General features: G+C 42.7%; 1 protein-coding gene across 1 annotated transcript; it reads left to right on the top strand.

Moving 5' to 3' along the window:
- Positions 1-1,098: 1,098 nt before the first annotated feature.
- LOC308282019 (solute carrier family 24 member 2) lies at positions 1,099-23,713 on the top strand (the record flags this gene model as incomplete). Its single annotated transcript, XM_080722367.1, is given in 9 exon segments — positions 1,099-2,061; positions 16,204-16,243; positions 16,246-16,305; positions 18,639-18,725; positions 19,588-19,688; positions 20,235-20,372; positions 20,828-20,917; positions 22,579-22,745; positions 23,464-23,713. Coding segments are annotated over 9 exon segments (1,896 nt in total).
- Between the last annotated feature and the right edge of the window lie 78 nt (positions 23,714-23,791).

Here is a 23,791-nt window from a genome sequence, read left to right as displayed (position 1 = left end):
ATATTTAAAGAAATATGTTTGACAATTAATCATATAAACCTTAATAATCTCAGAATTAAGTTGTCTTTTTCCCAGCGTGTCTTGAAATAATTTTTCGTCCTGAAATTTGATTCAGGCAGTTAGTATGGCTGCCGTGTGAGCTTAATCACTGTAATCTTTCTCTAGGTAGAATGGAGGACAAGGTTACACTGCGTTTAGCATCTTATACAAGACTATTAGGCACAGTTTCAGGGCTTCACCTGTTGCACTCCGATATCCCTGGGGATTGTATGTTGTGTCATTCAGTTTATGTTAGCATGGTCATATAGCACAGGCGTTTTCAAACTTTTTTGTCCACGGCACCCCTGAATTACACTTTTACATACTTTTCGATATGCACATCTTTCCACCTGAGATACGACTAGGCTGTATCCATCTGTTTCCATCAGAACAGACTGGAAATAACTTTATACTTGACGTTTAACTGCTATTTTTGGGGAATGAGTTGGCCGTAGATGGAAAGCAAAGTACAGTGCAAATCAGGTCTGTTTTACTAAGCATAGTGAAGTGATATTGATGTAGTGATATTGATGAATTCCAAATGTTATCAAAGTATTCTGTGGCACCCCTGGTCTCAAATCACGGCACCCACCCCGATATAGTGATATAGTGATACGGTACAGTATTGTGACATTTACCCGAGTGAACTCAACAAAGCGTGTCATTTATGACTGCACAATACCCAGTTTGTTTACCAGAAACCAAAACAGGTCTTTCTATTGCTCTCCCATTCAAAGCTAAGTAATTTGCCCCTGTGCCACTTTCTCTGTTTCTTCCATGTCTTCCAGTGACTAATATGTGGAAGCCTGTGAACGTGCTCGACCCTGGCATCAGACCTCAGGGACTCCATTGTGTCTAGACGGCTGAGGGGTTCAAGCGGTATGTCAACCCACCGGTGAGCCACTGTAGCCACCCACCCTCGTAACCACCTCAGCAGCAGCAGCAGCAGCAGCAGCAGCAGCTTGGCCTTGAGAGAGCTCCAGTAGGTGTCCTCTCTGACTGCCAACACCAAACACAATGGAACTAATACTACCAACCAGAAGTCGCTGCCGGGACGCCATGGCTTCCGGCGAGGCCCTCCTCCCTTCCTCTTCTTTGTATTCCTCCGCTCCGCCTCTCCGATGCGGCGCTCACGGCGGCTGCTCCCGGTACCACCATTACCAGAACGTCCGGAGAAAGTTACGTCCAGGAAGGATCTTGGGTTTCGCGGTCAGCCTGGCGGTGGTGTGCACAGTTTTCTCATGGAGTGCCTTGACGCTGGCCACGCCGGCGGACCCGGACGGCGCCGGGGGCACAGTGGAGGCCGCCCCGGTGCCCCAGAGAACTCTCCTGGCGGAAGACACGCCGGCGTTTTCTGCCAGGAAAGCCGACAGGAACGTCAACCACGGCCACGGGCAGGAGATAGAAATGAACCAGGGCGACTACCCCACAGACTATTTCTCCCTGGAGGAGCGGCGCCAGGGTTTCGTGGTGTTCCACATGTTCGGCATGATCTACATGTTCATTGCCTTAGCCATCGTCTGCGACGAGTTCTTCGTCCCGGCGCTCACCGTCATCACCGAGAAGCTGGAGATCTCGGACGATGTGGCGGGCGCCACCTTCATGGCGGCCGGCGGCTCGGCCCCCGAGCTCTTCACCTCCGTCATCGGCGTGTTCGTCTCCCACAGCAACGTGGGCATCGGCACCATCGTGGGCTCGGCCGTCTTCAACATCCTGTTCGTGATCGGGATGTGCGCCCTGTTCTCCAAGGAAGTGCTGAACCTCACGTGGTGGCCTCTGTTCCGGGACGTCTCCTTCTACATCGTGGGGCTGCTGATGCTCATCTACTTCTTCCTGGATAACCAGATCACCACCTCGGAGAGTGCGTCCCTCCTGGGGTGCTACTTCGCGTACGTGACCTTCATGAAGTTCAACGGCAACGTGGAGCAACTGGTCAAGGGCCTGCTGGGGAGCAACCAGGTGGACGAGCTGGAACCACCGCCCAAGGTGAGTCCTCCTTCCTCCTGTTCCACCACCACCTTCGTCAGTCTGTCAGTCTGTCTGTCTGTCTACCATGTCAAACCACCTTCATCAGTCTGTCTGTATGACTGTCTGTCTACCATGTCAAACCATGGATGGATGGATGGATGGATGGGAGGATGCTTACAGTTCATCCACTGTTGTACTTCCTCCATGTATGCACTTTGCATCCATCCATCCATATTCATCCATTCGTTATCTCTTCATCCATCCATTACATCAGACCTACAGTATATTCATCACCCATCCATCCATTCATTCATCCACCCATCCATCTATTCATTCACTCATTCATTCATTCACTCACTCATCCATCCATGGACACATCCATCAGTACATATATCCACACATCATCCATCCATCCATCCACCAGTACAAAATGGCACCAAAAAGGTGTAGGTAGTCTTATTATGTCTACCCCATTGAAAAGTAGATTTAAATAAAACAAAACTAACAAAGATGAACGATGTTATACATAGTTCTCCATCCCTCTATTGATGTCTTCCATCCCACTGTTGAAAGTCACTCTCGCTTTTGAATGGTTTGTTGCACCTGCAATCAGAATCATCCCAAATAGATTTGATGTATGTATAATGGTTTTCTGTTCTATGAACTAGATAGTTCTATGAACTAGAACTGTAAAGAAAATTGGACATTTATTTTGTTTCTTTAAAACAGCTGAGCTTACTGGCTTTGTTAGTGTTTCTTATTGGAAACCAAACTGTCTCCTCACGCAATAGCTTGACAAAAATGTAAACAGAAATAATAATAACAACTGGCTACAAATCAAAGAATGAAAGATTCTATTTCTTTTCAGAAGGGAAAAAAGGGGAAAGCGAAACCTCTTTCCATTGTGAAAATTGAAATACTCTCCTCCAGTCTGTAGTGATATCTTGGGTACATTTGACACTTTCATTGGTTCTTCACTGGGATTAGAGACAGAAACTGTCCAAGGATCCTCTCATCTCAGGCCAGGGTTAAATTACCACTCAGTAATCTAAATTCAACCATTAGCCTATTAGAACGAATGACAACATAGGCGTTGTGATGCCCAGAACAGGAATAAACCTACTGTATGCAGCTGGGAAGCTGTGTGACTCAGCCAGGCCATGCCTGGTTCCCAGAAAAGATTCTGCATGAAATCTAAAACAACATGGGAGAACAGTCATATGCTGCATTCACACTACAGATATATAGTTGAACGTTTTGCTTGCTTGGTCAATGTAATCTCAATGGAAACCAGCTTTAAAGATACAGGACACACACAAGACAAAGCTTTGAAAGCTTTAAAGCTGGTTTCCATTGAGATAACATTGACCAAGCAAGCAAAACGTTCAACTATATATCTGCAGTGTGAATGAGGCATTACACTCATAATTTACTCCGTCGACCATAGTGTGATGGTGTCGCTTGCCAACAAGGACTGATTTACAGAGTAAATCGGATGACCCAAACCGTCCTAACTTTGCCACAGATATGAAACTGTGTGATCAGCTATTCCTGTAGAGCAGGGGTCTTCAACAGGGGGTCCGGGACCCCTAGGGGGTCCTCAGAGCTACTACAGGGGGTCCTTCACATCTTTGTGTGATAGAAACCTTTTTTCCTCCTTATCCACTTGAACCCTAGCGTCCATATTCAGAGAACTTTAGCCAAAAATAGCCGATCTACAAGCTCCCAACGCCTCGCAGCGCGAGGCGTTGTCAGCTTGTAGATCGGCTATTTTCGGCAAATAGCTTTGGTGTAGAGGGGAAAAAGAGGTTGGTGTTGGGTGTGGGGGTCCCTGCTTCATCTCTCCCTCAGCTAAGGGGTCCTTGGCCTGAAAATGTTGAAGACCCCTGCTGTCGAGTCATTGACAGATTGTGAACAGTTTGCTGCAGCCTTAACCCAGAGCCTGCCCCTTCTTCTTCTTCCTCTTCTTCTTCTTCTTCATTAACTATCAATGAAATATTTAAAATTAGTTTGAGCTTTGATGAATGTCACCTGCATGTAGTTCCGCTTTTAACCACCTCAGTGATCAGACCAAACGATTCTAGTTTGGTATGATCATACACAGAGCTCACTTTAGTCTTTGCAAATCTATATCAAAATAATATTTTGTTACATATTTGCAGTGGAGGAGTTTAGACCAAGACATTTATCAGAGGGAGTGATTATACCAGGTTTCACACTTTGGATTGAGTTGGGAGTTTTCTTCTATCAGAAAACCAGAGAGGATTCCTTGACCTTTGTACACCTTCTGATATTTGCACATCTTCCTTGACATTTGCACTTTGTCTGCTCTGGTTCAGTCTGGTGGAAGAAGCATGGCCGTGGGATCAGCTCTTTATTAGATCAAGGAACGGCCCAGGCGAGTTTAGAAAGAAATATAAAATGCCTCGATTCTATACAAGTTGCTCAAATCAAAAATGGAACTCTACATGGCCATAACCATGAATTGATTAACACATTTGCCATTTGGGAAAGCCTGATATTCTGGAAGTTAACCACTTAAGCCCTTTCTTATGCTTTCTCAAATCTTCTAAAATAGCTAAAATAGCTGATCCTCAAGCTTACATGTCTGGGTGCGGAGCAACACAATGTGAGCTTGCAGACCTGCTATTGTATTGGTATATTTGTTTCATATTCTTCTAAGTTTGCAGCCAACAACAATGAGCATCACCGTGAGAGAGAAAAGAGATGATAATGTGGCGCATTCAGTCAACTATAGCAAAACAAAAACACAGAGGTAGTTAGTTAACCTATGATTTTGTTTGTCAAGTTTCTCTCCAATCTCTTGTGTGTTCTGTCTGTCTGTGTGCGCAGTCGGAGTCAGATCTGTTGCTCTCTGACGTTGTAATCACGTACGGAAGTCAGGTGATTCCTGTTCAAACCACATTGTACATTGTAGCCACTTCCTAGCGCAGCATGTCTGTATACTAGTGTACCGTGGCGTGATGTGAAATAAATAACCCATCACCAGTTCTTCAGGGACATACTCTGAGCAGCTTCAGAGAACATTCTCAATTTGACACATTAAAAACTCCCACAACATTTAACGTCCAATTTGACCCATTAGTTCACATTGTAAAATTCCTGTTTTAGTATGAGCCTGAGCCATATCAGTTTGTGAACATAAGCAACCACAGTTATAGGGCATAGCAATGGGCGTGGTTTACTGTTGGCAGTAAAGCGCTAAACAAAGGGTATTTATTAAATATAGTATTTTATATAATTAAATATTCTATTTTTTTCACAGAATCAAAGGTTTTATGGCTTTAGTGGCACCAGAAAACCACACCCACTGCTATGCCCTAGGGACCACACTGGGCTGGCAATCCAATGTCACCAGAAGTCCAAATATAAGCATTGTATGAACAGCCTGATCTTCTATACAGGAGGAGTATCTACAATATAATAGCCTATTAGGTTTGATGGAGTGTTTTGTGGACGCGTATTGACGTATTGCACATGTCAACAAGGGTTAATGTTGTGCCCAATTAAGATGTCACTCTAAGAAGATTACAGCGCTGCTATGCTAACCACAGCTGCTTTGTGATTAGATGGTCAGCCCACTGTACCATTATTTACCTACTGTGACATGACTAATGAGACTTTTGGGTTAGGATGCTGTCAAACCAACAAAAACAAAAAAGGCACGTTTCCTTTTTTGTATTATTTTATTTACTGAAGTGATCAGAGTAAAGTAGATCCACATTTCCATTTAGTGGTTCCTTTAAATAATAATAATATTAATATAATATAAACACTGAAATTGGTCTAACTATTACTAAACTTAGCCTTTGTTCACTCCATTCACTTTATTTTCTCCGTAGAGAGACACATTTCGATTCACCACAATGGCCCGGCACAATGAGAAAGGGGAATTCACTCAGCAATCTAAAACAGTCTTCAACAGGGGGTCCTCAGAGATACTGCAGTGGGGCTACCAAATCTTTGTGTGATATGGACTTTATTTTAATATTATTTTACATTAACCACTTTAACCCTCGCATCCCTATAATGGGGGGAACATTCACTGAAAATAGCAGATCTACAAGCTTGTACTGTAGCTACTAGCTAGAACGGCTATTTTCGGTGGAGAGGCTTGGTGTACTGGGAAAAAAGAGCAGACCAAGTACTGAACCAAAGGTCAAGTTTACAAAGTATTGAGGGTATAAGTGGTTAAATGTTTGAAATGCAATATGTAGTGGGGGTCCCTGCTTCATCTCTCTCAGCTAGGGGGTCCTTTTTGGCCTGAAAAACATTGAAGACCCCTAATCCTCTGTGTTCATTTAGCTCTAAGAGTGTACAAGCACCTCCAGTTGGTCACAACTGTACAGTGAGAGTTACACATGGATTAATAAACATTGAGTATTTTACTGTGTATATTGTGTCTTAAACCTGAGCCACCGGTGTTTTAGATTCTTGTTTTGTCGCTTAAATTGTAATCACCGTTCATTTTAACTTTTTTTTTTATTTACTTTATTTGCAAAATTTGGGTCTGGACATGCCAACTATCTCAATAGCTATACAATATGACTTATTCTAAATTCAGAAAACATCGTGTTCTGTTTATAGCGAACTAAAGACAGTCGCTTCCCCACTTCCCCAACTCCACTTGTTTTATTTACTTGCCCCGGACAATGGGCCAACCGTTAGTGTCAACCCCTGGTATGAGCCCGATGAGTTGGCAGCAGCTTTTGTGTTTCTGTCGCCGGGCACTTGATGTACGATTCACTTGCCCTCATGTGTCGGCAGGTCGTGCGTTAAACCCCCGAGTTTAAATCTGCATCAATCCTATTAGAGAGCCACTAAGAATAGACGGCTGCAGCCAGGGCGGGTCCAGAAATCATCACAGAGACACAGAGTGAAAATAAAAGCCTTTTGTAATGTCATCATGCTCATTTCATGGTGCATTTCTCCTGTTGTACATTATAGTTTATGTTAACAGCAGATATGGCCGGTGTCCGTGATGATTGGGACATGAGCTGGTTTTGTTGGTTGAACACTAAAGTCTCCAATCCTCTCTGTGATCCCCTGATCACCTGCTTATTCCTGCTGTGACGACAGCAAACACACAGGACAGGACAGCAATCTCCTCGCTGTCACTTATACCCCCTGCCGCGTCTCGGCAGGTGACTTACGAAACATGCAATTCAACGTTGTGCCGCTGAAATAAAAAAAAAACTCACTGTGGTTGACAAACGTTCTCATGTCAAGCAGCACCAAATTAACATGTATTTGGCCACGGACCCCCATCTGAAGATTTTTAGTGCCATGTAGGGACACCCGAGCAAGATTTGCGCTGTTACAATGTTTCCAAAATGTCCAAGCGTTTGAAAATAGTAGATCTACAAGCTCAAAACACTGTCATGATGCCACACGTTGTGGGCTTGCCTTGTAGATCAACTATGTTCAAATAGCTGATGTATTTACTAGGGTTATAGTTGCGACCATCAGGTCGCAGTTACTATCGTCAGTCTGTCAGTCACGTCACACGTCACACTTTTCCCCTACTTTTCCCTTACCAATTCTTGCAAGACACATTTTTGGACACACAGTACACAGTATCTCTACAGTCATGTATTCAAAATGCATCTGTCCCATCTAGCACCACCAACTGGCCGATTTTTGAAAAACATTTTTTTGGACACTGTGATTTTAGGGCAAAATCTGTAGGAGCAAAGCGCCGAAAGTGGTACACAGTATTTCTAAAGTCATGTCATGAACATGGATCTGTCCCATTTCCCATATTCCCTCCTGATTGGCTACCATTGCCTTCCAAAGTTTGTGTATGCGACCTGGCGGTCGCTTATCTCCCGATTCAGGGAGTCTTACTGGTGGTTAAACTGATTTTGATGGTATATTGACTGATCTAGCTGGGGCTTGAGCTTGCAAAACCTTTAATTTTAATTTTATTTAAATTCATTTTTGATACTTGCAGTCTTGCACTGACTTTTGAGTGTGTGGTTGCTTTTTCATTTTGTTTAACCTGACTTTATTCAGCTCCACCTCGCCTATAGTGTTTTGTTAAAGAGGTGGTGCCATAGTTTAGTACTTTTCCTGTTTTGTATGTGTCTATGGCGTTATCAGATAGATAGATAGATACCTTTATTATCCCAAGGGGGAAAATAGACCCCCAGGTGTGGTTATAATATTTTTGGTTACTTCCTGAAAGCTGAAAGCCTCTGAGGCCAAATTGAAATAGACTGATATAATGACATCATAATATCATCCCCTCCCTATATTTTTTTACCATTCAACAACACTGTGGGTGTGGCTAACTTCAGCTGGGTAACCACCCACCATACTTAATGAGCAGGTGGGTGTGGCCACATAAAAACATAATTTTAAGATAATCGCAGTCAAAATGACAAACCAGGCCCAGCAGCTCTCTCTCCCTGGCTGTTTTCTGTTGCCAGGCAACACACAAAACCAACCCCAAACATCCCAACCTGCACTTTATACCAGTTGGATCCTACCAAGAGAAATTCACCTGTAATTGGTAATCAATTAACTCAAACAAAGCTACTCATGCCATGGCTCATGAGTTATTACACAATTACAAGGAATTTACTAACAAATTCAAACACATTTCTCTGGCAATTTTTCACACGTAGCACAAGACAAGAGTACTCTTAAAGACGGACAAAACACCCCTCCTCCATGGTACTTGGCACCTCCCAATCAAACAGGGGTGCCAGTTCTGCAGAGAGACGACATGTGACAAACAATCAATAATTGATACAGTGACATAGTTTAAAACTAGTAAGGCGCCTCAAGGCGACATGCCATCTGGCCAGTGATGTATATCGGACCAGTTACCCATATATGGAGACCCCTGCATGATAGTCAACAATAGGGTGTGAGAAAATGCCCATATATGGGCATTACCAAATATGGGCATTCCCAGATATGCGCTTAATATCGATGACATCGGGACAGGGATCTCCATATATGGGCATGAAAGGGACATCAAGCCAGAGCGTGATGTCAGAGCGGCAAACACATTCTGTTAAGAGTGGTTCCCCTGACATCACAGTGACATCAGAGCAACCCATAGAACAACAGACAAACCCATAGAACCACAGTATCAGGCATGACGTACAGACAGACAGACAGACAGACAGAGATACGCGGACAAGATGCGCCGGTTTTCATAATAAACTTGCAACCTACGATCGCAATAATGCATAGAATAGCTTAAACCCCATATCTGTGATCTTTTCAGTGCATAGAGTTGATGTTAATTGGAAGCACTTATATAGCTTGTGCACAAGTCACTGCTATTGTCTATAGGGCACGGGTTGCCCTGTGACACTGATAATATCCCATTTCCTCATACAGGCCAATATAAAGCAGGCCGACACTGATCTGAGGTCAGTGTTGCTAAGCCCTTTCCATTGGATTGTGTCAGGTTGAACTCACGTGTCCCACATGCAGGGGCCAAATTAGACCTTATTCCACATGGGTTTTCAGATCAAAGGGCCTGTTACTGCTGTGAGGGGGGCCCTTAGATTAGGAGATTAGAGACCCCTAATATATTAGAAATTACAAATACATACTGTTTAATATGAATTTATGTATTTGAATTGTATAGTGTCCATTTTTATTTATTGAAAACAAAATAAATTAAAAACAATCCCTTGCAGGTCATTTGTAGGTAAAACAGTTAAGACAATACAACTAAAAGACACATAAAACAAAGGCATACTGTAGGAAACAAAATAGGGATTTGAGTTGATTCATTTCATTTTGAAATTGAAAAGTGAAATAAATTGGTTTTCCTTAACAGTTTTATTAGGGGAAATGAATTGGTAGGCTCACTAGGTCCCATCCATCAACAGCTGCTGTCAAGGTGCCATTGAGCTAGATTTTCAACTTCCTTCAAGAAAGGTAGAAAACTGTTGCAGAGCGTTAGCGAGTGAGCTAGTGGTTTCAGCGGGGAGGTGAAGGAGCGTGCATGAGGTAAAAAGGAAACCATCTATTTATAGTCTCTTGAATCCTGGGCTGAGCCTCTGAGCTATCACCGTTCTGTCCTGACTGTGAGCCATTGTATAATACAGGTTTCTTGAGAATTTACCATACATGCAAGCTAGAAAAATAAACCATAAAAAGTGAAATTGACAGTCTCTACATAGTGAGAAAGAAGCCGTTAAACGGACAACTCCTGTACACTATAGATAGATAGATACCTTTATTATCCGGGGGGAGGGTTAGAATTATCCGGGGGGAAATTAGCTGCCCGGAGGCAGCACAGCAGTATAAGGATATTTACAAAGTTACAGAGAAGTATGAAAATAATAAAAAAAGAACATAGTACAGTAAAGACTAAAGAGCAAGCTACAAAGAAAGAGAAAGAAGAATATATAGTACATAAAGTGTCAGAAACAGTCACGCTCAAAGTGAAACAGCCAACTTAAACAAAACAAGCAAAAGAGCAATCCTTAAGCACAACTATCAATACAGTGCCAAACAAAAGTATCCATAACAGTCAATGCTAGTCAGTGCTACATGTGAAGATTAATGTGAGAAGTTCACACGCAGGGTTTAAAGTCACAGCTTCTAAAACAAGTGCACAGAGATCTCTGCCCATTAAATCCTGGATAAGTCCCACTGCTCGGACGCACGGTCAAGTAGACAGACACTCTGTAGATGCATCTGGTGACAACCTGGGATACCCATTACCCACCCTGCCCCAAAAACAAACAAAACTCTGCGCTAGGTTTGTTGTCATTTCAGTTGGCTGAAGACTGCAGTCAATGACTGGAATTACCTACAAAATACTCAGACACATCTCTAAAGCCTCGATCAGAGTTGGCTCGCGGTGTAGTCTTTTTGAGTCATAATACTACAACGTTACGTCATTCCTCGCGGTGAAGAGCTTTCCACCGCGAGTCCCGACACATCTCTCTGTTTTTACTTTCAGACAGATAGGCTCTTCACCCCGTTCACTGATTGGTCGATCTAGACCAGTCAGTCACGGTGTCAAGGACTCCACCGTGACGGACTATGATGGCCTTCACTTATTTTCTGACTTGAGGTGGAAAGCTTTCCACCTAAAATTTGCGGTGGATAGCTCTTCACCGCAGACTCTGATCGAGGCTTAAGTCTCTTGTTATGGACATTTTTAAGACAACATGGTACTGTTAGGCCACCTGCTTCCTTGGCCTTTTTAGGCTCTGCAGTTATGTGTTCGTTTCTTGTGTGCATTTTAATTGTGTTCTGTAAATTCTGTGAAAATTGCATACTGTATGCACAAGTACAAGAGAAATACTAGGATCTAGTAGAGCCCTGGGGGACCCCGGTCAATTAAGTACATACTGTATAGAGCTTAAGTGGTTGTTGACTTCTGGCTATATTACAGAGTTTATGGGTTTGTTTTAGAAACCATATGTGTCCCATCTTTTCTACAGTTGATGTAACATGGCTTTATTGTTATGTAAATAGTTCACAATGACGTCTCTTTCAATGCTGATATACTGGACCACCACATACAGAATCACATAAACTACAATATTTATGAACACGGTTTTGTGATAGAAATATATGAATATAGTTATGCACACAGTGTGCAAACGTGTGTGTGTGAGAGAACATGGGTGTTTCCAGGCACTAACCTAGTGGCCTATAATGCATATAGTAATGGTTCTCAAACAAGTATTTGGACACAGTCTCCCATCTGGAATTTTGTGCCAGCGACACCCATAAGAGCTTTAAATGTTTAGAAAATGGCAGATCTGCAAAGCAAGCCACGGGCTATACAAGAAACCAAATCAAGTCTAGAATTGAGATGTCTCCTTCCATCAAATTGTTTTTCTTCCATCATGTATTCTCTAAATGATGATGATAATATTCATTCAGTGGTCAGGCCTGATTCTGTCAGTCAGTGTCAGTCAGTCAGTCAGTCAGTCAGTCAGTCAGTCAGTCAGTCAGTTAGTTAGTCTTGTGTCTTCATAATTATTTCTTCTATATTGGGGATGAGACCACTGAACACAGGTCCAAACTGCTATAGAAAATATTATTCTACATAATAATAATGCCTCCTTGAATCTAAAACGAGTGTGTTATTTTTGCCGCTAGATGAGACAGGAGAGGTTCAATGTTAAGTGTTCAATAAGTCTAAAATGGAGTTTGAAGTTGAATGGGTTTATATAGGAGGAGAGGGTGGAGTGTCTGATCAAATAAATATCAGATATCTTGATAATGAATGAAGTCATTTATAAACTGTCTGGCTGCTCATTTAAGCCTGGGTAGAAGAAGTGACATTTCACCTTTAACACTGGGATTGACATGCAGGGATTAGTGATGTAGAGAAAGTGATTGGCTGTTGTCAATTATGTTTAGGTTACACTGATAGGTGGCAGTTTAGGACACTTGAACTGATAAAGAAGTTCCATTACAGTTCCACTCACTCACACACTCTCACAGTGAGTGAGTCAGAGAGAGACTGAGGTATTGGCCCAACAATAGGGAGAAATGTAACTCTGTGAGAGTGTAAAAATGACCCAAGTGTATTGTTAACCCGCCCCTCCCCCTCTCTCTTTCTATGTAAGCCTCAGAGCAGCAGGTGCTGAAGGCTGATAGTGTCTGTCCCAGGAGCCATGTGAACCTAATGCTGAACACACACACACACACACACACACACACACACACACACACACACACACACACACACACACACACACACACACACACACACACGCAAAACACAAGGCGTTGCGTGCTTGTAGATTGTCTTCACCATATCTTTGTGTGGAACAGAGTCAAACTAAATGTAATCAATTCCAAGTGTTTGTCAGGGTGGGGATCATAATTGAACTGGGGACACCCCAGTTCAGTTATGATTATTTTGGGGGGGTTGTGGCCTGAAAGGTTTGAGAACCACTGATGTACACCATGGATGACCCAGGTTTACAGGGCATGATGAAGACTGCATGCCCCGTTCTTATTTAATGTACTGATCTTTAGTAAACTGTTTCTACACTTTAGTAAAGTGTTTGTTTATGTAAATAATAGTGGCTATAATAATGAGTCCTAAAGACCTGCAGCCCCCTGCTGTGACTGAGCTGACATATACAGCAACAGGTGTCTTCTCATAATTCATCTAAAGGGATTATCTATGCTCAAAAGTCTGAGAATAAACCTAGAAACAAAAACCCTCCTAGATATGGCCCTGCAGTGGTTCTGAGAAGGCTCATTTGTTTTTGTTTAATGAAATTTATTAATGATGATACATTGTTGTTATGGGTCCCAAAATTCCAACCAGATCCCATTGCTCTGTGGGGACCTTTGTTACTCTCTATGTTAGGTTGAGATTATGCAGATTATTATTCACTGTGTGGTGTGTCTTCAACCTAAGGTAGCAGCATGAAAGGAAGCAAATTAGTTTACTAGTGACCTTGGCTAACATCGTTCTATGTTGTATTTTGACTAAAACAATCAAAATGCACAAAATCAATATACTCTAGGAGTACAAATTCAAATTATTCATATGCAATGTGTGGATGAGTGGAGATGTGTGTGTGTGTGTGTGTGTGTGTGTGTGTGTGTGCGTGTGCGTGTGCGTGTGTGGCATCTAGCTCTAAGATACGTAGCTGTGTAATATCTAGCTGTATTTATACAGATAAATAGGTCATAAAAGTAATCTGCTTCCTCATCCTAGTAAATCACAAAACAACATAACCACTCAAATGTTGAGCATATGAGTGTTATTAGTTTGAGGCCAGGAGGCCACAGGCTGTCCTGTAACAGAATATGTCCTCTGAAGAAATGCTGGGGTTAGATTAGTCCTATGTTTGATTTATACTTCATTGTGCGCCATGTCACGCTCCCTTTAAAAGCTCACAACACATTGCACTGCAACACAGAGAGGCAAGGTTGTTCCAGGGGCCTCAGAAGAGAAGATTTGTGTTGAAAAAAAAAAAAGAAAAAGAAAAAAGCAGAAAATGAAAAAAGATAGAACATTTTAAAAATCATTTACATCTGCTATTTCTATATACTGTAAAGGATAAAGTTGTTAAATGATTGTGGTGCTATATTAATTAATTTAGCTGGGGGACCCCTTGGAACCCCCCAAGGACCCCTGCCCTGGGGGTCCCCTGCGGCCGGAACCTTTTTAGAACCAGCGCATTATGAGCTTGTAAATTGTTGGGGTGTGACACAGGCACACAACTAAATATAGTATAAATCACCCTAAAGGTCTCAATGCTTTGTGTTTTATTCTCCATGTCTGTCCCACTGAGATGCTGGGGGTTGTGAAGGTCGGAGCCATGCTGATTAGCAGGGACGTGCTGGGCCCCTGATTCAGCCCGGGAAAAAGAGTTGGAGAGGCCCTCATTGCGTGCTATAGAGAGATCTCTCTCTCTATAGTGCTGCTGCTACTCAAAGATTTGTGACAAATTTGTGACAAAAACAGCAGATCTACAAGCACACAACGCCTCGCACCGTGTGCTTGTAGATCTGCTGTTTTCGCTACTTTTGTGCGACTGCCTTGTGTGATGAAGCAGGGCTTTGCTTTGCGAAAAAATGTACAAATTTGAAACTTGGAGATACGAGGTTTCTGCCCGACAGTGACTATTTACTTTGTTGGCTGCCCAGCCCCCAAAATGGAACGAAGGCCGACATTTTATTTTTTATTTTTTTCCTAATGGCCGGCCTGGACCGGCCAGGAATGAACCGGCCGTTAGGGAGTTGTCCCGCTTTTCCCAATGGCCAGCACGTCCCTACTGATTAGGGTTGGGATTCTTTAGGATTTTAACGATTCTGGTTCCTTAAAGGACAACTCCGCCCTAAATCACTTCTAGGCTAATTTTCCTTTTATATTGATCCAAAATTAGTGTCCATGGGGTCTAGATGTTATGCTTTTATGTGTTTTGCCAAGTTCCGGAAAAGATGCCCTGTGATTGGCCAGTACAGTCACTTTGATCGGCAGTTGTGCCGAATGCCCACCCCAAAACATGATTTATGAGATTGTGGTGGCTTGTGTGGAACAACCAAGGCATGGATGTGTTTGTAATGACAACTAGTAACACATTCATGAAAAAATAAATCACTTTTGACCGCAAAAAAATACTGTAAAAGCGATAGACTTATACTGTAGGCTCCACTCTATGCTATGAGAGCTGCTGGAGAAACTGGACAACAGGGGCATTTCTGCCTAATAGAATACAAATGAAACCAAATAAACCCTTACAGGTCCATTTGGTTTCATTTGTACCCTTTAAGAGTTGGGGTTGTCCTTGAAATGAGATTATATAACCAGCTCTGACAGTGTGATAAAACCGGTTCCGGAAACGGTTCCTCAATGTTGGATCTGGTTCCTCCAATTCCTCCGGCTAGGAGTTTGTTGCAAATTACTCTTCAAGTTATTGAGACTTTCAAGCAGCTAATCAGCAAATGTTTTGCATGTTCTGCGCAGATAGTTTCACATGGATCTGTTTTATATGTTTATAGTTTCACATAATATCTGTTTATATCCTGACATATTCAAGTCTCACTGTGTGTTTTTCTTCAAGGCAAACGGAGCTGGAGAGGATGAGGGCAAGCTGACGGTAAGATGTGTGATGTGCAAGAATGAATGTGTGGGTGGTCTGGGGTGGTGCAGGTTGAAGTTACTACCCACCACCCTGGGGATGGGGATGAGGTTTGAATCATCTGGCCTCACCGTGTGCTCCAACGTACATATGTGGAAAACCGGCAGGGAGCGCACAGCTCGCCTGCATCTGAACTGTATGTATGTACAGTACATATGTAAAACACAGATGATTCATACTAGTTGTTATTTAGATAGCTTTTAAAAAAATCTAGAACAATGATGGGCCATTTTCGACTTGACATTATATCATACATCAAAGCTACTGTATACATTGATATTTAGATTTTATACGTTACACTTTGTGTGTATTAGCACGGATTTATGGAGATCCGTGCTAAGAAACTGACATCACAGACCCATACAAGGAGATATGCATGTGTGTTGTCGTGTTTGCTCTGCTCACTTCGCACAGGTGCGATTTGTTTTTAGATTACTATTTCTATGCATTTGATTATTGTGTGCTGTCCTTGCTTATTGTAAGTCGCTCTGGATTAAGAGCGTCTGCTAAATGCCTAAATTGTAAATTGTACTATGTCTAATCGTCTATATGTCTGTCTGTCTGTCTTCAGACCAAGCCCAGACTGCAGAGGGAAGGCAGCTGTGCATCCTTACCCAGCTCATGATCCACACATTGGACCCCCTCAGTTCACATGGTACAAAAGATGTTGATGGTACTGACAAACACATGCACGCACTCACTCACGCACACACTCATGTGCGCACACGCATTTCCCCCATAAATGAATGCTGTGTATGTTATACGCTGACATTGTCATGCAACGTTAGCACACATCGCAACATTATGAAATTCTTCACCTATAATGGAATGCTCAAAATAGTTACACCAGGTTGAAAGTGGACAGCACTGTCTATGTGTTTTATTAATATTAAATCAATGAAAAGTATTAACGTGATCGGGTGACGCGGTGGTAATGTATTGGCGCACCACCGCGAAGCGCGAAGGTTGGAATCCACTGTGGAGCATCCGGCTTTGTTGGGCATCTATACACACACAATTGGCCCGTGTTCAAGGGCGGGAGGCCGGGTGTCATTTGGGGTACGTGTCAGCAGGGAGTTCGGGTAGGGACACGGGAGGAGTAGAACGAAGTCTCTACGTCCTCCCGGTGGGGGCTCCCTACTGGCAGGTGAGTCAGTAGGATACAACAGAAGTATTTTAGTCATAAACACTCACGTTAAAGTAGATTTAACCATTTATTGCAGCAGATGGAAAACAGTTAAACTTGCCATTAAAGGATCCACTTTCGGAGATGTTCCCTGAATTTTGTCCAAGCTGCTTGCTAGGCAAAATCAGGGAATGTTAAGCAAAACCCCCATAGGGATACAATAGTTGTACAATAGCAATACATTGACATATTATTAGCTTGAATCAGCACATATAAAATCACAAGTATTTGAACCTATGCCAGACTCTGACCAAAAGGTGGAGGCTGGGGTGGAGGAGAAAGCTAAGTAGCAGCAGATGCGAAGTAGGCAGCAAGACAGGCAGAGCTATAGTGAATGCAAGCCATATTTAAATGAGCCTCCCTGTCGCCTCACAGCTAGAAGGTCCTGGGTTCAATTCCCACTGGGGGGACGCTGTGGGCGTGTTCTCTCCTCCGAGTCATCAGCGCCCACACCCTAGGTGGGGTTGGCAAAAAGGCCTTTCTGTGTGGAGTTTGCATGTTCTCCCCATCTCTCCTAGAGTAGTTGCCCTCACAAAAAATGCAGTAATCCTGGTCTCTATTCTGCCTCCCCCTGGCCAGCCGGGGCACCTGATGGAGGGGAAAGGAACTGGTTGGAATAACGTGTTCCTTCCAGGCGCTACGTCCAACCGGGGAAACTCCCCCCTTGTCAAGTGTGATAAGAAGCGGCCTGCTCACTCCTCATGCACTGAAGAAAGCATGAGCTCAGTTCGGGGCTCTGTCAAGGTTGGCAGAGGGAGAGCAGAGCCCAGGATTACAGATTAGGAAATTGGCACTGCATGGGTGAAAAATGGGTTACATAATCGTGGGATAGAAATGTAGGAGTTCAATGAGCCTCCCTTATAGAGTGAGAGCTCTGATTGGATTATGACTAGGAGATTGGAGTGTGACGTAATGACCAGCATATCTGTGAATGAGGAGTAGGAATAGGATCTGACTGACAGCTGATTACAGCTGAGGCAGGCGAGACTCACGTGTCCTGCATAAACTGACGCTATGCTTCATTAACAACTGTGCTTGTGACTGAATCCTGACAGCTACAGAATGATGTTTACCTGACAATGCACTCAGTTGAGATGTTTCTGGGGAGGTCAACTTTGATGATGGAGAGGCCCACTATATTTTCACACTCACAAAAAAATGGCAAAAATAGACGATCTACAAGCTCAAAACGTGTCGCAGTGCATGTGTTTTGAGCTTGTAGATCGGCTATTTTGGAATTGGAATTCAGAATTATTTTTAAATATGTTTTGAATTGTAACCCTGAAAAGTATATATACATGATGTATATTTATATTTTTTCAAATACATTTATGCATTTATATGTTCTCATGTTAACTTTATGAACTTAAATACAAATACATTGGACATAAAACAAGTCATTAAGCTACTAATATAGACTGAAATTTTCATGGTTGGAATTGTAACAGCTGAAATCAATACTATATCAGTATTCCAATATTAACCTGTGGGCCACATTAAGTGAACGTGGGGGCTGCATGTGGCCCCTGGGTTGCCCATGTACTGTATGGTAGATTGAAATGCAAACAGTACACGCTGAACACAAACAAGATGTCCCGATATTCGAAAGAGTTCTTTGCCTCATTATTATCCCGGATATATTGGGATACACTGACATTGAAACACAGGCATGCTGGACATGCACGCACACACGCACGCACGCACGCACGCACACACACACACACACACACACACACACACACACACACACACACACACACACACACACACACACACACACACGCTGTCTGATTCAACGGTTCTGTTGGTTGTGTTTCTAGAACAATTCAAAGAGAAGGCCTCGATCCTCCACAGAATGGCTAAGAAGAAGTGTAAGGACGATGGTGCCAACGGTGTTGGTGAGTACAGTAATACTAACAAGTGATGAGTAGTATGTACAGTACATTCTCTCTTCAGCCCTGAGACCATGCAGGAAACAATCTATCAAACCGCTTCACGTCAGTGGTGGAAAAGTAAAAGTCCAGAATTAAACATTTGCTTGTTATGTTTTGTAATAATAATCAAAATCTACAAAGTAACTAAATTATTGCCTCAGGATTTTACTTAAGTTCAGTACTGTACTTAATTACTTTACACCACTGGCAACCAGGGATGGATCTGTTGTAGGGCCGGCTGAGTGCGATCCATGAAAAGTTTCATGAGATCATGGGTTTTCTTTTCACTGGACGCATTTTAGACGCGTGCGCACGACTACACTCCTGATCTATTTCGTTGAAAGCAGCCAAATAGACAATGAAATAAATATTGACATCTTCCACTGCTCATTATATATCGGACCAGTTACCCATATATGGAGATCCCTGCATGTTAGTCAACAATGTGATGTCAGAACATGCCCATATATGGGCATTCCAAGATATGCCCTTGATATCGGGACAGGTATCTCCATATATGGGCATAAAACGGACAAGGACGTAATTAATTTGCAAGTTTGATCTGGGAATGCCCATATATGGGCATGTTCTAACATCACATTGTTTACTATATATGGGCATAAAATGGACATCAAGCCAGAGCGTTATGTCAGAGGGTCCCGATCCTAGTGTTTGGGAAACAGCTCCCTACATCACTTATGTTCTTTATCAGTAAGAATCCTCGTTATCACACACCCAGCTACTATTTACCTTGACTCCTATAGCGCTTCTTTACCATAGAAATAAAGTTTAGGTAAGGTTTTCCTCCCTCATTCTCTTTGTTTCTTTCTTCTAGGAAACAAAGGCTCCACCGTGGAGGCAAAAGACATTTCTAAGAGCTCCAACGTGTCTGTGGAGGTCACGCCACCCATGAACGGCAGCATAGGAGGAGACGTGGTGGGTGTTTCATCTTCCTTATTATCATCATTATTATTATCTTCACACTTGAGTTTAGAGCTACACCTAGCGATTGTTTCCTTAAAGATTATTCTATCGATTACTTTTAATTTCATGTGTTTTTTCATAAAATAACACCCGGCCCTTCTGGATCACACAAAAGTATCAAAAGTAGCAGATCTACACATCGTGTTTTCACCCGACAGAGACGATGTACTGTATATAAAAGTATTCTCTAGCAACAACTCGATTTAACAATCGTTCCTTTTTTGGATAACAGTGTCATGCAAAAACTCTTTTTGAACTTTTTCTGATTTATTGGAACTTTTTCCCTATAATGACAGGCTATGGATTATGAATCAATTATGTATTATCAATTATTTTTCAATGATCGATTCCTTAGAATAATTGTCGCACTCTCCTTTTTGCGAGTTCATTGTTGCCTTTGTTTTCTACAATGCACAGAGAAAAGCTTCACATGCTGTAAGCAGTGAAGGATAACCTTTGGATCGTTGTTTTAAAAATGCTGTCTCTCTGCTTCCTCAGCCGTATGAGGAAGAGGATGATGAGGACCAGCCTCTGAGCCTGGCCTGGCCAGAGACCAACAGGAAGCGTGCCACCTACCTCTTCATCCTCCCCATCGTCCTGCCCCTGTGGCTCACACTGCCCGACGTCAGGAGAGAGGTACGCAACGCACCATAGACTGTAAAAATAAATGGACAGAGCCACGCCCTTGGTTTCTACAGACTGTAAATGAAGCCTGTTTTTCAGCAAGTGCAAATCCGCCATCTTTTTATATATCTGTTCCAGAAATGAAGCTGGAAATGAATGCTATTGGCTGGAGAGCGGGTCTTCACTCTGTATAGCCAGAAGGAAGCCTAGAAACTCATTTTAAAATGAATGTGACCATCATTTAGAAATGTACTAAACGCATATCATGATGATTAAAATAAATACTTTAAACTAGCGATTGAAAACATAGTGTTTATGAAAGGAAAAGAAGTAGGAGTTGGCAGTGACAGGAACTATACACAGTACACTAGAAAATACTATTAATAATAATAGTAATAGTAATAATAATAATAAAAGAAAATATGTATATAATCGATTGATTATGTTTTTTTCTTTTTTTTTTCCAGACATCCGCAAAGTTTTTTCCAATCACTTTTATCGGCTCCATCTCTTGGATCGCTGCCTTCTCTTATCTGATGGTGTGGTGGGCTCACCAGGTAAAACACACGGCTACTTAATAAATACATTAATATTTTGACTAAACTAAAACAAAACAAAGTATTTCCTTGCCTACAGTAGTTAAAGTATTCCACAAGTGCTGCACTGGGCGTCTCCCCTAGCGCAACACGGTCGGTGTTTAACTTTAAACATTCTTGAGAGCAACGTTTAGTTGTAAATGACACTGTGTGTTTGTTTACATAATTGTCATGTTGGATTTCGGCATAAAGTTCACTTAAAGCAGCAGGTGCTTCGAGCCTTTGATTAGGCATTGGTCTCTTATAGAGTGGAGCGGTCTGTTATCCAGAAATAACACACCGCTGATTTCAGCGCTGGATTGACCAATCAGAATCAAGGCTATAATATAATTCCCTGTAACACACATTTGATCAATAGGCATCATCATCATCATCTATCTCCTCTGTCACCTATATTTAAGTGCATCCTTGGAGCTTCTCTTCTCTTCTCTTCTTCTCCCTTCTCCTCTCCTCTCTGAAAATGGTCTAATCAGGAGTCATAGGTCACGGTATGTGTGTGAGCGTGGCAGCTAATCCCACTAATCTGCCTGGCTCCAGGACCAGATGACATGCTATTCTGGACAGTGCTGCCAGTACAGCTCAGCTCAACTCAACCAATGCAGTCTGGCCCCAATATCTCTGCATCTGTCACACTCAGTATAACAAGACAACCTTGTTAGCTTGTGTTGTCTTTGACACAATATGTCTATTTATGGGCATTCACAGATATGGGGTTAATATTGATGACATCAGGAATCTTGGTCATATGGAGCATGACATGAGGCGTGACGGACGGACATGATCTGCAGGTTTTCATTATCAATCTCTATTTCAGACTCGGGTCCATATCACAAATAAAAAGACAAAACATAATAAATACATATAAAAACAGCAATGTAACAATGTAAAAATAAGGTACAAAATTCAAATAAGAGTAAGAGGATACATATATATATATAAACATAATACACATATATACATACAGCCTATATTCACACAACTCACAGTCTATAGAGGCTGTTACGCCAATGACCCCTGATCAAGGACGAGAAACTCGATTCGAACTCTTCACAGGGTTGGTTAAAAGCACAATGATACTATTGTCAGACTCGTCAAGGCGACACATAAATTTGTACATTAGGTTTCTTAACAGGGCTTGAAAAGTAGGCACCCCCAAGTTAACAAACAGCTGGCTGGCACTGTGCCATCTCGGTACCCTCACCAGTAACCTTAATGCATCATTGTAAGCCACCTTTAGTTTTTGCATACTGCTAGCCCTGTAATTGCTCCACTAAGGTCGCAATTAATATTAAAACAAAAACACTTTTTAAGCAAAGTCGCATGGTTTTCAGCCAATGTTTCTCTCTCTCTCTCTCTCTCTCTCTCTCTCTCTCTCTCTCTCTCTCTCTCTCTCTCTCTCTCTCTCTCTCTCTCTCTCTCTCTCTCAATAATTCATGCCTCTATAAGTCTTAATGGGGCTGTTACGAAGATTTGCTTTGTCTTTGGTCTGGTTTTTCTGGCAAAAAATGCTATTTAACTGCTGTAGAAGTCACAGCAGATTGTTTCACGTGATGAAAAAATAGTTCCATCGTAGGCTGAGGTTCTCGGGTTGTTTGACTGACTTGTTCTTCTGGCTCCCCCAGGTTGGAGAGACCTTCTGGATCACAGAGGAGATCATGGGTCTGACCATACTGGCAGCCGGCACCTCCATCCCTGACCTCATCACCAGTGTGATCGTTGCCCGGAAGGGCCTGGGTGACATGGCTGTGTCCAGCTCTGTGGGGTCCAACATCTTCGATATCACTGTGGGGTGAGTCCATCCATCCATTCATCTATCCATCCATCCATTCATCCATCCATCCGTCAGTCAGTCAGTCAGTCAGTCAGTCAGTCAGTCAGTCAGTCAGCCAGCCAGTCAGTCAATCAGTCCATCAATCCATCCATCAATCACTCATATTCAACCTCTTATCTGAAGTCAAGTCACAGGGTTAGCCGTTCCAGCAGGGTGCCCCAGACTTCCCTTTCCGTGGCCACTTTAGCCAGCTCTAAACGGGGGAGATACTGAGGTGTTCCCAGGCCAGTTGCCCTTTAGCTGGTCCTCGGTCTGCCCAGTGGCCTCCTCACAGCTAGAAGTGCCTGGTTTGCGAGCTTCTAGATGTGCTATTTTTGCTGTGTGACACTGTTGAACAAAGAAGAATAAAATAGGGGCTTAAGTTGTTAGGCACTCATTTAAAGTTATCAAAAGGTGCACCAGCGAACTGGTCCTTATGAGGTGCCAGCCAACAGAATAAACAATAAAATAGTATTGCTGCACACTCCTAGTCCTAGCTACTGATGCAAATTTTATTGGAATACAGAGAGGACCAACGTTTCGGACAGCCTTCCTGAGGGTGGTCATTTAACCACATGGGAACAATGACCCAAATAATATGAAATTACAAGTGAAATAAAACATATTATGATGAAAATATATCTCTTCTCTTCTCTTCTCTTCTCTTCTCTTCTCTTCTCTTCTCTTCTCTACTCAGGTTGCCATTCCCCTGGCTGATCTACCACTGCATCAACGACTTTGCTCCGGTGGAGGTGAGCAGCAACGGCCTCTTCTGTGCCATCGTGCTCCTCTTCCTCATGCTGCTCTTCGTCATCATCTCCATCGCCGCGTGCAAGTGGAGGATGAGCAAGCTGCTGGGCCTCTTCATGTTCCTGCTCTACTTCGTCTTCCTCATCGTCAGCGTGATGCTGGAGGACAAGATCATCACCTGTCCAATCTCTGTCTGATTGAGAACACGGATCGTAAAGACGAACGGACAGCGCTATGACCCGTAGACTCTACAGACCGCAAATGAAACCTATTTT

Source organism: Nannobrachium achirus, assembly GCF_963921795.1.
Source record: "Nannobrachium achirus genome assembly, chromosome: 3".
Lineage (NCBI taxonomy): Eukaryota > Metazoa > Chordata > Actinopteri > Myctophiformes > Myctophidae > Nannobrachium > Nannobrachium achirus.
The sequence above is the reverse complement of the archived record's forward strand: the minus strand, read 5'-3'. Positions and strand labels throughout refer to the sequence as shown.